The sequence below is a fragment of the Myxine glutinosa genome, chromosome 6 (genome assembly GCF_964187855.1).
Source record: "Myxine glutinosa chromosome 6, kmMyxGlut1.1, whole genome shotgun sequence".
In the NCBI taxonomy this organism is placed as follows: domain Eukaryota; kingdom Metazoa; phylum Chordata; class Myxini; order Myxiniformes; family Myxinidae; genus Myxine; species Myxine glutinosa.
In genome coordinates, this window is record NC_136266.1 from 63,597,406 (window position 1) to 63,611,794 (window position 14,389).

Sequence of the window (14,389 nt, forward strand, 5' to 3'; positions counted from 1 at the left end):
CGGACAGTAAAATTACAGTTCAGTACTTCGTGTAACCCCCACGAGCATTCAGGAGAGCACGTACACGTTGAGGCATGCTGTTCACGAGATTTGCCAAGGTTTGGACAGGAATCGCTTGCCATGCAGTTACAATAGCCTGCTGCAATTCACGCACAGATGCAGGCTGCTGGTCCAAGTTGTCGATTTGACGCGTTAATTCTGCCCACAAGTTCTCGATCGGATTCATATCCGGGGACATGGCAGGCCATTCCATATGCTCTACACCACGGTCAGCAAGAAAGTGTTGGATCATGCGAGCACGATGAGGCCGTGCATTGTCATCTTGGAAGACAAAGTTTCCTCGAAAGGCTGCACGAACAAATGGAAGCAATGTTTCTTCCAGAATGGCCCTGTGCTTGAACTGGTTCAGGTTTCCATTCCGAACAACCAGGTCAGTTTTGCCCCCTGCATGAAAAGCAGCCCAAACGGTCACCCCACCACCTCCAGCTTGGACTCTTGGCACTATACAATCTTCGTTGTAGGCTTCATGCACTTGTCTGCGCACTCGGACGTGGCCATCTTGACGATAGACCAGAAATCTAGACTCGTCACTGAAGATCACGTGATTCCAGTGTCCTGGCTGCCATTGACGGTGCTCTCTGGCCCACTGCAATCGGCGCTGGCGGTGTTGTCTGGTCAGACGTTGCTTTCTCAGGGGACGCCTGGCACGATAGCCTGCTGGAAACCAGTCGTTGGTTGACTAGCCTTCTCGATACAGGCACATTTGTCAGTTGCTGCCACTCAGCCCTAAGCCGATTAGCTGACTTGGTACGGCCATTGCGGACTAACCGATGCAGCTGGCGATCATCCCTCCTTGTGGTTCTGCGGGGACGTCCTGGCTTCGGTATTGGAGTAGGGACACCCTTCTGAGCATTTCGTTTCAGGATATTTGACACCTGACCTTGAGTGATGCCATACTGCCAAGCAATAGCACGCTGTTTCATGCCGGAATTTCGTAAAGCCACCACTAAATGACAAACAGCATTGTCGAGTTGACGGACAATCTCCAGGGGAAGCGGCAATAACTTTTGTAGATGTGCAGCAGTTGTTTTCCACGAATACAGAACGCAACAACCCTTATATACCCGATTGTGAAGCCAATCGTCAAATATACCTGTCCGTACATTTTGTCATGCCACCTGTGATATAATCCTGTTATTGACTTGTTGCTGCGACAGACAATCAGTGACATGGTTCTTTTAACAAAGAAATCACCGAAGCATAAAAGAAACTCACCAGATTGATATACCGAGTTCAGAAAGTAAACCCAAGTCAAGAAAAAAAAAAATTCCATATTAAATGCCAAGTCTGTATTTTGTATACATAGTTGAGGCTCTTGGAAAAGCTAGTGCACTGAAAGTATCAGGACGTAACAGATAAAAACACGACACAACGTGCATGCATGGGTGGACAATATGGATGCAGAGGAAACTCCACGGAGGGCAAACTGGAAAATTGGAAGGGGGAGGGGGCTAAAAAGGGTAGAACAGATCATAGTTTTGGATTGGGGATGATCTGAGATGGTGGTGAACAGCTGTCTTGAAGACCGGGAGGGAAGAATGAGAGTGAAGAGGATGTGGAAGTTGATGCCACCGGTGGGGAAAAAAGAGGACCAAAGAAGCGGAGGTGAGCAGTGAACCTGGATTTAGGTAGTTTCACCAGAAGGGGGTTGATTGTGGACCGTGTGAGCCCTGCAGAAACCTGGGATATAAAGTCAGGAAAAAGCAGGCGGTGGAAGACAGAGAGACCACCGACCTGTCTGCGATGGGAAAATGCTCAGCCCATGGACTCGGCTTCATCATGGGAGATTGCAATAATCTTAAAGGCCTTGGTTTCCATGGCATCATTCTGAGCAAGATGTGAGGCAGGGAAGCCAGCCCAGAGGGGAGAACAGTACACCACCAAGCTGTGGATGAAGGCCTTGTAGGGGGATCGGTGTTCAGGTGTGCCAATAACTTTGTACGACGGATGATGCTCATTCAGTGGATGGCTTTGGAAGCCAACTTTGAAATGTGGTTTTCCCAAGAGAGATTATGGATGATAGTGAGACCCAGGCGTTTGAATGACTGAACTTTCTCAAGAGCATGGTACAATGGTTCATGGTACTCAAGCATGGTACTCAGGAGCATGGTTTCTCAAGAGCATCGTGTACATGGTACACAGAATCTTGTGGTGAGGCTATTGCCCAGAAACAACTTGCTTTCGTCTCCTGGAAAGCAAATCCAACGGAAGGAAATCTCATTTCCTTTCACAAAGCCTGAAACTAGTGTGTGTCCACCCTCAGGAGAGCCAGGAAACAATATCTCTCCGTTCTCAGGACAGAACTCTCTTATCTGTCTCCCTCTTCCAAATCCTGGTGGCATCTGGTAAAATCTGTTTCTGGTGTTTGTTCCCCCTCCATCCCCTCCCTCACCTCAAACGGCCACACGGCTGACTCCGCACATGAAAAAGCTGAATGCCTACTCTGTGTTTGCCTCTAAATCTTGTGTCCCAAACCCATCCCTCTCTGTACCCACCGTACCCAGTCGTACCCAGCTGCTCCTGGACTCTGTGTCCTTTCCTCCTGACAAGGTGGAAAAGTTTGTCAACCCTCGACTCTGATTCTGCAACTGGACCTGACGGCATCAGCCCACGGGTCCTAAAATCCTGTTCTTCCACTCTTTCACTCCCTCTCTCTGTTCTCTTCACCCTCTCCTTTGCTCAAGGTCATCTGCCATCTGCTTGGAAATCTGCCAACATCACCGCTTTGCACAAAAAGGTGCAAAAACAGATCCCAGCAACGACAGACCAATCAGCCTTCTCCCAATTATCAGCAAAGTCATGGAATCCATCATTGCTTCAGATATGAAATCTTTCCTCTTCTCTAATGGCTTGATCTCTGATCATCAATTTGGTTTCAGACCTGGTCACTCTACTCTGGACATGCTGCTTCTGCTTTCTCAACAATGGATGGAGGTCCTCAATGCCAAACAGGAAATTAGAGCTGTCTCCCTTGACATATCATGTGCCTTCGATACGGTCTGGCACCCCGCTCTGCTCACCAAACTCTCCTCTTTTGGTATCCATGGAAATCTCCACGCATGGCTGGCGGACTTCCTCTCTAGTCGTAGTCAACGTGTGGCCCTGAATGGGTTTCTCTCATCTCCTCTTCCTGTGCAGGCTGGAGTTCCCCAAGGCAGTGTTCTGGGCGCTGTGCTTTTTCTGGTCTTCTTCAATGATCTCTCTGACTCTCTTGAAAATCCTCTCTATCTCTTTGCTGATGACTCTACTCTCTGTCGCTCCATTCTTCATCCCTCAGATCGGCAATCTGCAGCCTCCTCACTCTCTGCAGACCTGGACAAAATCACAGACTGGGCAAACAAGTGGAACATGTCTTTCAATCCTGACAAATCTCACACTCTTACGATGTCTCTCCGAAAAGACCGACTGGACAACCCTCCCATCCACTTTCTGAATAATCCTCTCCAAGAAGTTCTGTCACTCAAGCTTTTGGGTCTCACTATCTGCCATGATCTTTCCTGGGAAAACCACATTTCAAATCTGGCCTCCAAAGCCAGTCGCCGACTGGGCATCCTCCGTCGTGCGAAGTCCTTCCTTGGCACACCTGAGCTCCTCACCACATACAAGGCTTTCATCCGCAGCTCAATGGAATACTGCTCTCCCCTCTGGGCTGGTGCTCCTGCCTCACACCTAGCTCGTCTTCACGCTGTTGAAACCAAAGCATTCAGAATCATTGGAATCTCCCGCGATGAAGCTAACTCCAAGGGCCTCTCACTCACTCACCGCAGGCAGGTTGGTGGTCTTTCCGTCTTCTACCGACTCCTCTCTGGCCTTGCCCCCCCAGCTCTCTCTGGGCTCTGTCCCGCAAATATTCCTACAGGTCGCACATGATCTGCCTGCAACCCTCTTATGGTTAAACTGCCAAAATCAAGACTCTCTGCTCACCTTCACTCCTTCATTCCTCTTTTCTCCCACCTCTGGAACAAACTCCCTCACTCTCTTCAATGCCACTCCTCCCTCCAGGTCTTTAAAACGGCTGTTCACCACCATGTCTTATCTCCCCCATCCAAAACCTTAATCTTTTCTATCCCCGCTAATTTCACCCCAATTCCACTTTTTTGAAATCCCAACTTCTGTCCTGGAAGTCCTTGGTGTCCTTGTGTTTTATACTTCTCCCCCCCCCCCCCCCCCCTCTTCCCATGCCTCCTCCCCCAAAGCCCTCTCCCTCCCACACATCTCCCTGCTCTTAAATGTTGTGTGCTCCCAAGTGTTTGTGTGCTTCCCCTTCTCTTGTCTTCCGCTCCCTCTTTTTATATATTTTGTTTGTCTGGTTGATTTGTTTGTGAAGTAAATGTCAGCTCTTTCACGAGCCTCGATTCAGTATACAACAACAAAAAAAAAAGAAAAAAAAAAGGATTGTTAAGAAAGTAGACAGGAGGGTTTGCCAGATGGTCTTTTTGGAGAGAGATAGTGAGAGTGTGAGAATTGTTAGGATCGAGTTCTTGAAGGACATATTCTAAGTGTTTGGCCAGCTTGTGATTTTATTTTTTCAAGGTCTGAAGAGTGAAGTGGCTGCTGCTTGCACATCTGGAGGATAAGGAATGCTACAGCAGTGGGTGGAGTCATCATCAAATAGATAGAGGTTTTTCCAGGGTCAGAGAGATCATTGATGAAGATCAGGAATAGGACTGGGCACAGAACACTGCCTTGAGGCACTCCAGTCTTGAAAGGGAGAGGAGATGAAAGGATTCTGTTGAGAGCCATCGTAGAGAAAGCCAGTAATCCATGTGTGGAGTTGGCCTTGACTACCATAGGCAGAGAGTTTGGAGAGCGAGGCAGGATGCCAGACTGTATAAAAAGCACGATATATGTCCAGAGAGATGGCCCTGATGTCGTGTCTGACATTGAGGGCCTCCATCCATTGTTTGGAGAGTAGCAGCAGCATGTCCAAGGTGGTGTGACCTGGTGTGAAACCAAATTGATGATCTGAGATGAGGCTGTTGGAGAAAAGGAGGAATTTCTTATCAACTGCGATGGTGGATTCCATGGCCTTGCTGATGATTGAAAGTAAGCTGATAGGTCTGCAGTTAATGGGATCAGTTGCAGATCAGATCAAGATTTGCAGATTTTGCAGATTTGCAAACTGAGATTGCAACGCCAGGGATGGCTGACTCCTTCCTGCGAGCTGCCCACGTCACCCGCACAAGAAGAGCTCATCAAATCACTGCAGCGGCACTGCACATCCTGCAACACCGTGCGTATGAACGCCACTGTATGATATATGCTGATGATGCAGAAGACCTGCCTGAGTTCGAAGACTGGTGTCACCAGAGAGGATAAGACATTCCCAACTTTCAGTACTGGGCAACTGTGCTGGAACTAGAGATGTTGGTACTGGTCTACGTGCGTTCTCTGCGGCAGGCTTCATTCACGATGTACCTTGATGCCCTGACGGAACTGGTCCCATGGTTCCATGCCTTAGACCACACACACTATGCCAGGTGGGTCCCTGTTCACCTGAGGGACACGGCTGCACTCCCAATGAAGCACCCAGATGTAGCCAGAGAATTCAGGGCTGGCAACTTCACTGTACAGAAGACGAAGAAGGTGTTCTCTTTGATCCCAATCGAATCGAAATCTTGCAAAAATCAAATCTCCGAATCTGAGATGGCCCAATATCCAGATCTTTTCATAATATGATAGTCTACTAGTGTGCCAAATTTGGTGCTTTCCTCACAAAATGCACAATTGTTATGCTAAGTTGCTCCACTACTCCTGCATCGAAGTTCCTTGTGCAATATGTAGCGTAACATTTGAGGTCGTCGGGAGGAGGTATGGCTGAGCCAGAATGAGTTTTTGGCCAGGGTCTTTATTAGTCCCCTCCGGTGTACCGTCCCTCCGTCTGTCAGTCTGTCAGTCCGTCACGCAAAGAACAGCTTTCCGGACTTTTTTTTCTAAACTCTTAATGCTAATGATTTCAAACTTGGCACATGGTTTCCTCATGATAAGTTACAGATCAAGTTCGAACTTCACGACGTTTCGATCATTTTTGACAAAGTTATGGCACTTTGAACTTTGGTAATTTCCCCAACGGTTTACCGGACGACAGACTGCCGGTAGGGGACATGTATTGCAGCGCAATACTCAGAATGCTTGTTCGTTTACACATCAACCTGAAGATCAAGTGGATTGAAAGACTATCAATAATTGGATTAACCTCATGATGAAGTCCTCTTGATGTGATGACTCGTCAGCGAAGCCTCGCCCACAGCCACTTCATCTTTCCAAAGTTCACAAATCATGGCCTTGTCTAATGGGTTAATGGTGACTGATTGCCAGTATAAACCTGCTCTTTTCTCTCCCCCGGTTGGTTTTTCCCCTCACACTTGCTCAATGCTTCGCAAATGAACCTTCAAAATCTAGTATACCACATGGAATACAAGACATGCAGGCACAGCAGAGACCTTCGGCAGAGCACCAGGTTGTGAGAATAGCTTGCTTGCTATTTAGCTATCTGGTCTGGGTTCAATCCTCCAAGGGATCTGATCAGGCTGATTTGAAAACCACCTTTCTGGTACAATCCCAGCAAGAGGGGACTGCACCGGTCCCTCGTCCATCTTGCATCAAGCGGCTGTCCTTTCTGCATTTATGTTGTGGATGTAAAAGATCCCTGTGTTTTTTTTTTTTTTTTTTTTTTACGATATATTTGTGAGATGTCAATCTCTACTTGCAGCTGCCGTGGTGGCATTTCAAGTTATCGGCCTAATCTCCCTGGGAACCTTGCTGATCTTCGTTGGAATTCAGTGGTTGTTAGGCCCTGAGAAAATAGCAGGTGAGATAACACATTTTCTGTGGATTAATTGGTAAAAGTTTTAATTATTTATCTTTTTGGTCAATCGCCTGGAGTTGATACCAGCATGAGTATCGACGACTTGAAATCTGCAGGTGGGAAAACCATCGTGACGCAGCCGGACCCACCGGGTGCTCCCATCGCCACCATCCAGACGGTGGTGAGGGACGAAGGAGGAGCACTTGAGCGCTGCCCGCTGCATGTCCCCCAAGATTTACAGCAGTTGGAGCATAACGACCCATCACAACCGGCATGGCAGAGCAGTTCCTCAGTCTGGGTTTCTTTCACTTCAGTTTTCATGCAGCTTCGCAAAGTGTTGCGCCGGCACGACGAGCTAAACGCAGAGACTGAGGTATTCCACTTCCACACACTTCATGTGTAGTTAGAGTAAAAAAACAAAAACTCTTGGCATAATTGTTTGAAACCTCTTTACAACAACAACAACAAAACAACAACAACAACATGCATTTTAAAGGCCATTTTCCCTGCTAGATTGGGGGTTAGCCTTGCGGTCCCCATGACAATCTTCTCCATTTTGCCCTATTTTCTGCATCTCTCCTTGTTAACCCCCTTGCCCGCATTTCTTCTTCCACCATCTTTAGCCAAGTCTTTCTCGGTCTTCCCCGTCTTCTACTTCCTTCTACATTCATTTCCATCACTTGAAACGTCTTTACAGAACTAAGTTCTCTCTGTGCTCTGTCCCCCAAATATTCCTACAGGTCGCACAAGATCTGCCAGCAACCCTCTGATGGTTAAACTTCCGAAATCTCGGCTCTCTGCTCACCTTCACTCTTTCATTCCTCTTTTCTCCCGCCTCTGGAACAAACTCCCTCACTCCCAAAAATCCCACTCCTCCCTCCAGGTCTTTAAAACAGCTGTTCACCACCATCTCTTATCTTCCCCCATCCAAAACCTTGATCTTTTCTAGCTAATTCATCCCAGATCCACTTTTTTGAAATACCAACTTCTTTCCTGGAAGTCCTTGCAGTGTCCTTGTGTTTTATACTTCTCCCACCCCCCAACCCCTTCCCACGCCTCCTCCCCCCAAGCCCTCTCCCTCCCACAGATCTCCCGATGTCCCTGCTCTCAAATGTTGTGTTTGTGTCCTTCCCCCTCTCTCCCCATCTTGTCTACAGCTCCCCTTATTTTGTGTTTTATGTGTCGGTTTGACGTTTTGTGTGATTAATGTTCGCGCTTTCACGAGCCTCGATCTTGTATACAAAAAACAAAACAACAACAACAAGTTATTTGATATTAAATTAGCACCAAAAAAGCTTAACAAATCAATGTGGTGGTAGTATTTTGATGGAGGAATAACTACAATTTCCTGGATGGAAAGCCATCGAGGTTTCAAATATCCTGTTTGTGTTTCTTTATCAGCGCCAGAGAGAGAACCGTGTTCTTTTGTTGTCCGCAGGCACCCGCGGCCAACTCGGGCATATCGCCTCCCAGCAACCAGCTTGAAGCCCAACCCGCCGGCGAATGATCTTCGAACAGCGGTGCCGAAGGCTCGAGTGATGGCCATTCGAATCGTGAGGGTGGCAGCGCTACTCGACGTCGGCCACAAGGATCACGCGTACTGGCAGAAAGGATTGAGCTCACTGTGGCATATCTGGCAAAAAATAACAAAAAGATGTCTGCCTCCAAGGATTATATGGTCAACACAATGGTATTTGATAATTCACAGAAGGGTTTGTTTGGTACGAAGACTTTATGGCCTTACCCCCTTCATTTACCAACAGAAGACGTATGAGGAGGTTGGAATCCACCGTATCTCATCCTTGCAATGCAGCGGTTATGTAATTTGTCGCAAATTCTGTGTTAACCACCTGCATGGACTGAAAAGTCTGAACGGCTGGTTTTGAAGAGTCTTCACCGAGCAGGTTTTCCTTTAGTAATTGATCGTGGATGGGATGGTCAAGTCCAGTCGGTAAACAAAAGGTTAAAATCTAGCCGTTAAATAAATAAACCGGTATTTTATTTAGTTTGTCTGTTTTTAGATTACTTTTTGGTGTTTATGTAAGGTAGGTGCTCTTTTCCTCAGGCAGGGGGGGGGGGGTACCCACTTTGAAACGTGGTTTGTCCAAGAAGGATCATGGCTGATCATGAAACCCAGGAATTTGAGTTACTGTACTTCTTCGAGGATTGTTGAGTAGATAAGAGGGTTTTCCCAGACGGTCCTTTCAGAGAGAGGAAGTGAGTGTGAGTCCAGGTTATAAGACATATGCGAAGTGTTTGAGCAGCTTGATTTTATTAAGGTCTGAAGAGAGGGAAGAGGCTAGTGCCTGCCCATCGGAAGGATTAGGAATGCCATGGCAGAGGGTAGAGTCATCAGCAAAGAGATAGAGGATGTTCCAGAGATTGTTGAAGATTATGACTTGTGTCCTACAACACTGCTTTGGGGCACTCCAGCATTGACATGGAGGAGAGGAAGAGATCCTGTCAGGAGCCATGCATTGGTTATGAGAGCAAAGCAAGTGAGTAAGCCATGAGTGGACTTTGCTTTGGCTACCATAGGCAGAGCTTGGAGAACAAGACCCGGTGCCAGACTGCATTGAAAGCTCGAGATATGTCTAGAGAGATGGCCCTGATCTCATGACTGATATTGAAGGCCTCCATCCATTGTTGAGAGAATGAAGCAGTATTTCCAAGATGCAGTGACCTGGTCTGAATCCAAATTGATGATCTGAGATGAGGCCGTTAGAAAAAATGATTTGATGTAATAACTGTGATGATGGATTCCATGACGTTGCTGAAGATTGGAAGTAAGCCGATAGGTCTGTAGTTAGTTAAGGGGATGGCTTTGTGCACCTTTTTACCTCCGCTACGGAAGGTGGATGGAGGTTGGTTTCACCTGTCTGTCTGTGAACAAGATACCTCAAAAACCTGTGGATGAATTCGGACGAAACTTGGCGGAGAGGTAGCATATGACACAAGGACGAAATGATTAGATTTTGGTGAAGATCTGGATTAGGATCCGGTTACTAGAATTTTAAAAGTAATTCTTCACCATTAGACAACAGGGCCAAAAACGATATATAGTAGGATATCTCAAAAAATTATGGACTGATTTGGAGGAACCTTGGTGGACGGGTTGCGTGTCACAAGGAAGAATTTATTAGATTTTGGTGAAGAACCAAATCCAGATCGGAGAATTTTGAAAATGATTCTTCACCATTGCGAGATAGGGCTAAAACCGATACATAGCACAATATCTCAAAAAGTTATGGATGAAACATGGTGGACAGATTGGGTGTGTGACAAGGACGAATTCATTCCATTTTGGTGAAGATCTGAATATGGATTCGGGTGCGGGAATTATTTAATTTTTAAGTGATTCTTCACCATTGAGAGATCGGGCTAAAAGCGATACGTAACATTTTTTAAAGTTGTGGACGACTTATGACTAAACTTGGGGGATGAGTTGGTTAGGTGACGAGAACAAGCTGATTCGAGTTTGGTTCAGGTCTGAATCCAGATCCGGCCCATCAGTGGGATACAAACCATAAACTGTTTAGCCTGGTGGAGGTATGTACTCTACCGAGTGCCGCTCTCGTTGTGTAATGCGGTGATGTTGGCTCACATGTAAGCAGATGGAAGAGGACCGAGGGGAGTGCTAGCATGAATAGAGCAGAAAGAAGATATGCAAGAGCAGCAGAACAGGTTTTTAGGACACTTGGGTCGATACTGTCTGGTCCAGTTGTAGAATCAGTCGAGGGTTGCCAGAAACATCCCCACCATCTCAGGTGCAAAATACAGTCTACGTACAGAGATTGAGGGGTTGGGGACAAGATTTGGAAGCAAACAGAATTGAGGCAGTCTTCTCACGAGGAGGGAGATGAGGGGTGGGGGTGAGGAGTGTAGAGGAGACATGAAGTGGAGTGATGCTCAAGAGGGGGCCACATATAGAGGAGGGGTTGGAAGGATGTGAGCTTGTGGGAGATGTGTGGGAGGGTACTGAGATGGAGGGGGTTGACACTTAAAAAACATGAAGGGCAATTTATTGTTGTGAGCAGACAACCTCTGCAAACTAGACTTTTCAATATTCCCAATCTGGATATATGGAGATGGGCATCGTGGGAGGCAGGAAAGAATGAATGTTGAAGGCAGGAAGAAAGTGGTGCTATATGTATGGGAGGAGGGTTGATGGCTTATATTGAGAGACAGCTTTAGAAACTGATCCTTGTGAAGATGAGGAAGCACCTTCCTTTGATGTGGGGGTGTTCCTGCTGGATAAATAAGCGAAGTGAAGCATTTAAAAATGTATTTTAAAGCTTTTAAAGAAGTGTTTTTATTAAATGACGATTCAGTTTGGAGATATTAAGAAAAAAGACAGGATAAGAAATGAGGTGCAGGAAGTGCAGGCAGATTGAATTCATATTTTGGGGAAACTTTTTTTTGGAAGCGTAGAGGATAAAGTTGAGGCTGAAAGGACAATTATTGGGAGAAAAGTGGAACCAATGAAGTGTCACGCAGGGAAGGAATTTGCAGCCGGCGAGCACAAGACTAGGCTTGGGTTCCAGGTTGACAATACTGCACACAAGGTGTGGTTTGACATGGAATATTAGACTAAAACAAACAGCAACACAAGGACAACAAATACAGAAAGATGTGACGGATCTAGTCTGGAAAACTTAGCTTTGATGAAGTGGAAAGAGGAACTGCCCAATCCAATGATTACTTGAAGCAGACCCTGAACGTTTGCATTGCTTTTAGCCACCCCGTGAAACTGTTATTCAGAATACCCCTTGTATAAATATTTGTTCAATATGGACTCTGGTTAAGATTAATCTTGTGATGCAAAAGGTCAAACCCGAGCTGGTGAATAAAGCACAGCACACACTCCCCTCAACCAAAGAGCACATTTCTCCATTTTTAGCTCCGCCACCAAAGGTGGATGGAGGTTATGTTTTCACCCCTGTCTGTCCGTTTGTTTGTGAACAAAATATGTCAAAAAGTTGTGGACGGATTCGGACGAAATTTGACAGAGGTAGCGGATGTGACAAGGACGAAATGATTAGATTTGTGAAGATGCGGATCCGCCGACTAGAATTTTTAAAGCGATTCTTCATCATTGGAAGACAGGTCCAAAAACGATACATAGCAGGATACCTCAAAAAGTTGTGCGCGAATTTGGACGAAACTTGGTGGACCGGTTGGTTGTCTGACGAGGACGAATCGATTAGATTTTGGTGAAGATCTGAATATGGATTCGGACATGAGAATTTTTTTTTTTTTTAAAGTGATTCTTCACCATTGGGAGATGGGGCTTCTCTGAGTCTGGGTGGTCGGTGGTTAAAACCCTGGCCGAGTCATACCAAAGACTTTAAAAATGGTACGTGCTGCTTCCTTGCTCGACGCTAAACATGATAGAATATGGACCAACAATTCTGGGTCGGCAATGGCAAACCACTCAGCATAAACTTTGCCAAGAAACTGCTTTGGCAGCAGCGACGCTCTTTGTAAATGCTGAATGGCAAGCAAGGAAGCAGCCGGGTTTGAACCACCGATCTCAGACTCAGAACGGTTGCTCGAACCATTACACAGAATATGATCAATGTACATCATGAATATCATGCCCCCATTTCACTTTTTGTAAATAATCCTAGTTATAACAAATCGATCTGTTTGAATGATAGACCACTGTTACTTCCTCTGAAAAATCTGCGCCTCCAGAAATTATGCAATCAGCAACTGGGTGCTGTATAAGCGAAGAAGTGGGACAATTAAATTAATGCCAAAAGGGTTAAGGGGGGGTGTGGGGGGGGGGGGGGGGGAGGATGAGGGCGGATAAGCAAATCACGAACTGCTTTTGTTAAGTAAATCTCTTTTAAGGTACAAGATGAAAACAACACTGAGCTAAAGAATACTTTGAAACTTTATTGCAGTTAATGAAGTAAACTTCCGCACTCGTGTAAACACTGAAGGTTAAATAAATGTACACAAGTGAACTTCACTAAACTAATTGAAAAGTAAATAAAACAAACAAACAAACAAACAATCTTCATTTTATAGCAGCATTTCAATAGAATAACGAGAGGGAAAGGTGTCAATTAGGCAGTGGTCATGTGCAAGGTTGCGGCCCAGATCTGGGAACACAACCTCTGGGTCGACCGAAGTTATCTGCGCTTCCAACAGAGGCTCAATAACAGTCATAAGATGTGTCAAACTGGATTTCCACCGTCGTGAAAAAGTTAATCTCTCCCACACTATTTGCAGTGCCTTCTATCATTAGAGGGGACATTTTAATTGTCTTCCCTTCAAGGAAAAGGGCAAATTTTGTGCCAACTCGGCCTGGAATGTCTTGGCAAAAAATTTTTTTAACAAGTATGATTTGGCAACTCACACGAAAAACCTTGAAACTCAAAATTCGATAAATAGAGGGAAGCATTGTTACACGATGATGTTTATCTGCTCATTACGTGAACTCTGAGCTGCTTCTTCTTGTGTCGTTGAGCAATCCTGCCTGGCCTAGCCATCTCTCGGCATGGTTGTGCTCGGCCGATCGGAGCAATATAAATACACCTGTTATGTCACCTCAGGGGCCAATCGCAGAGCTTCCTGCACCGGGGTCCTCGCACACCCTTGGCTGAGCGCCCTCGCACACCCTCGGCTGAGCGCCCTCGCACACCCTCGGCTGAGCGCCCTCGCACACCCTCGGCTGAGCGCCCTCGCACACCCTCGGCTGAGCGCCCTCGCACACCCTCGGCTGAGCGCCCTCGCACACCCTCGGCTGAGCGCCCTCGCACACCCTCGGCTGAGCGTCCTCACACACCCTCGGCTGAGCGCCCTCACACACCCTCGGCTGAGCGTCCTCACACACCCTCGGCTGAGCGCCCTCACACACCCTCGGCTGAGCGCCCTCACACACCATCGGCTGAGCGCCCTCACACACCCTCGGCTGAGCGCCCTCACACACCCTCGGCTGAGCGCCCTCACACACCCTCGGCTGAGCGCCCTCACACACCCTCGGCTGAGCGTCCTCACACACCATCGGCTGAGCGCCCTCACACACCATCGGCTGAGCGCCCTCACACACCCTCGGCTGAGCGCCCTCACACACCCTCGGCTGAGCGTCCTCACACACCCTCGGCTGAGCGTCCTCACACACCCTCGGCTGAGCGTCCTCACACACCCTCGGCTGAGCGTCCTCACACACCCTCGGCTGAGCGCCCTCACACACCCTCGGCTGAGCAGACCTTTGAGTGTCAAATGAAAAATAATCAGCGGGTTCCACAGATGATGCACATTTTTGTTCCTCCCACGTTGGTAAAATTCTGTCGTGCAAGAACTCGATGGACTCTGTGCAGGCAAGCGGTCGGGGGCGAAAATCAGAAGAGCATTAATAAATCGCAAATTAGTGCATGCAGGACGTAATTTGAGAATGCCAAGTACTTCAGCATGAGGTTTAAAAAACAGTTTGACAAAAATTGAAACTTTAAACTGACAGGCATCCATATTCATGAAAGGGATTTGATGATTTTTTTTTTTTTTTTTTTG

General features: G+C 46.9%; 2 protein-coding genes across 6 annotated transcripts in view; one reads left to right on the forward strand and one right to left on the reverse strand.

The window, feature by feature from the left end:
* The window catches only part of MFSD6 (major facilitator superfamily domain containing 6), a 56,143-nt gene extending 47,114 nt beyond the window's left edge, over positions 1-9,029 (forward strand). For both annotated transcript variants that reach the window (XM_068120198.2, XM_068120197.2), the window contains exons 6-8: positions 6,773-6,871; positions 6,985-7,241; positions 8,307-9,029. In XM_068120198.2, coding sequence (XP_067976299.2) covers positions 6,773-6,871; positions 6,985-7,241; positions 8,307-8,375 — 425 coding nt within the window. In that variant the 3' untranslated portion in view covers positions 8,376-9,029. The remainder of the gene's footprint in view (positions 1-6,772; positions 6,872-6,984; positions 7,242-8,306) is intronic.
* Positions 9,030-12,749: 3,720 nt separating this feature from the next.
* Positions 12,750-14,389, reverse strand: part of LOC137429859 (uncharacterized) — a 57,714-nt gene continuing 56,074 nt past the window's right edge. For all 4 annotated transcript variants that reach the window (XM_068120169.2, XM_068120172.2, XM_068120171.2 and 1 more), the window contains one exon: positions 12,750-14,191. In XM_068120169.2, coding sequence (XP_067976270.2) covers positions 13,428-14,191 — 764 coding nt within the window. In that variant the 3' untranslated portion in view covers positions 12,750-13,427. The remainder of the gene's footprint in view (positions 14,192-14,389) is intronic.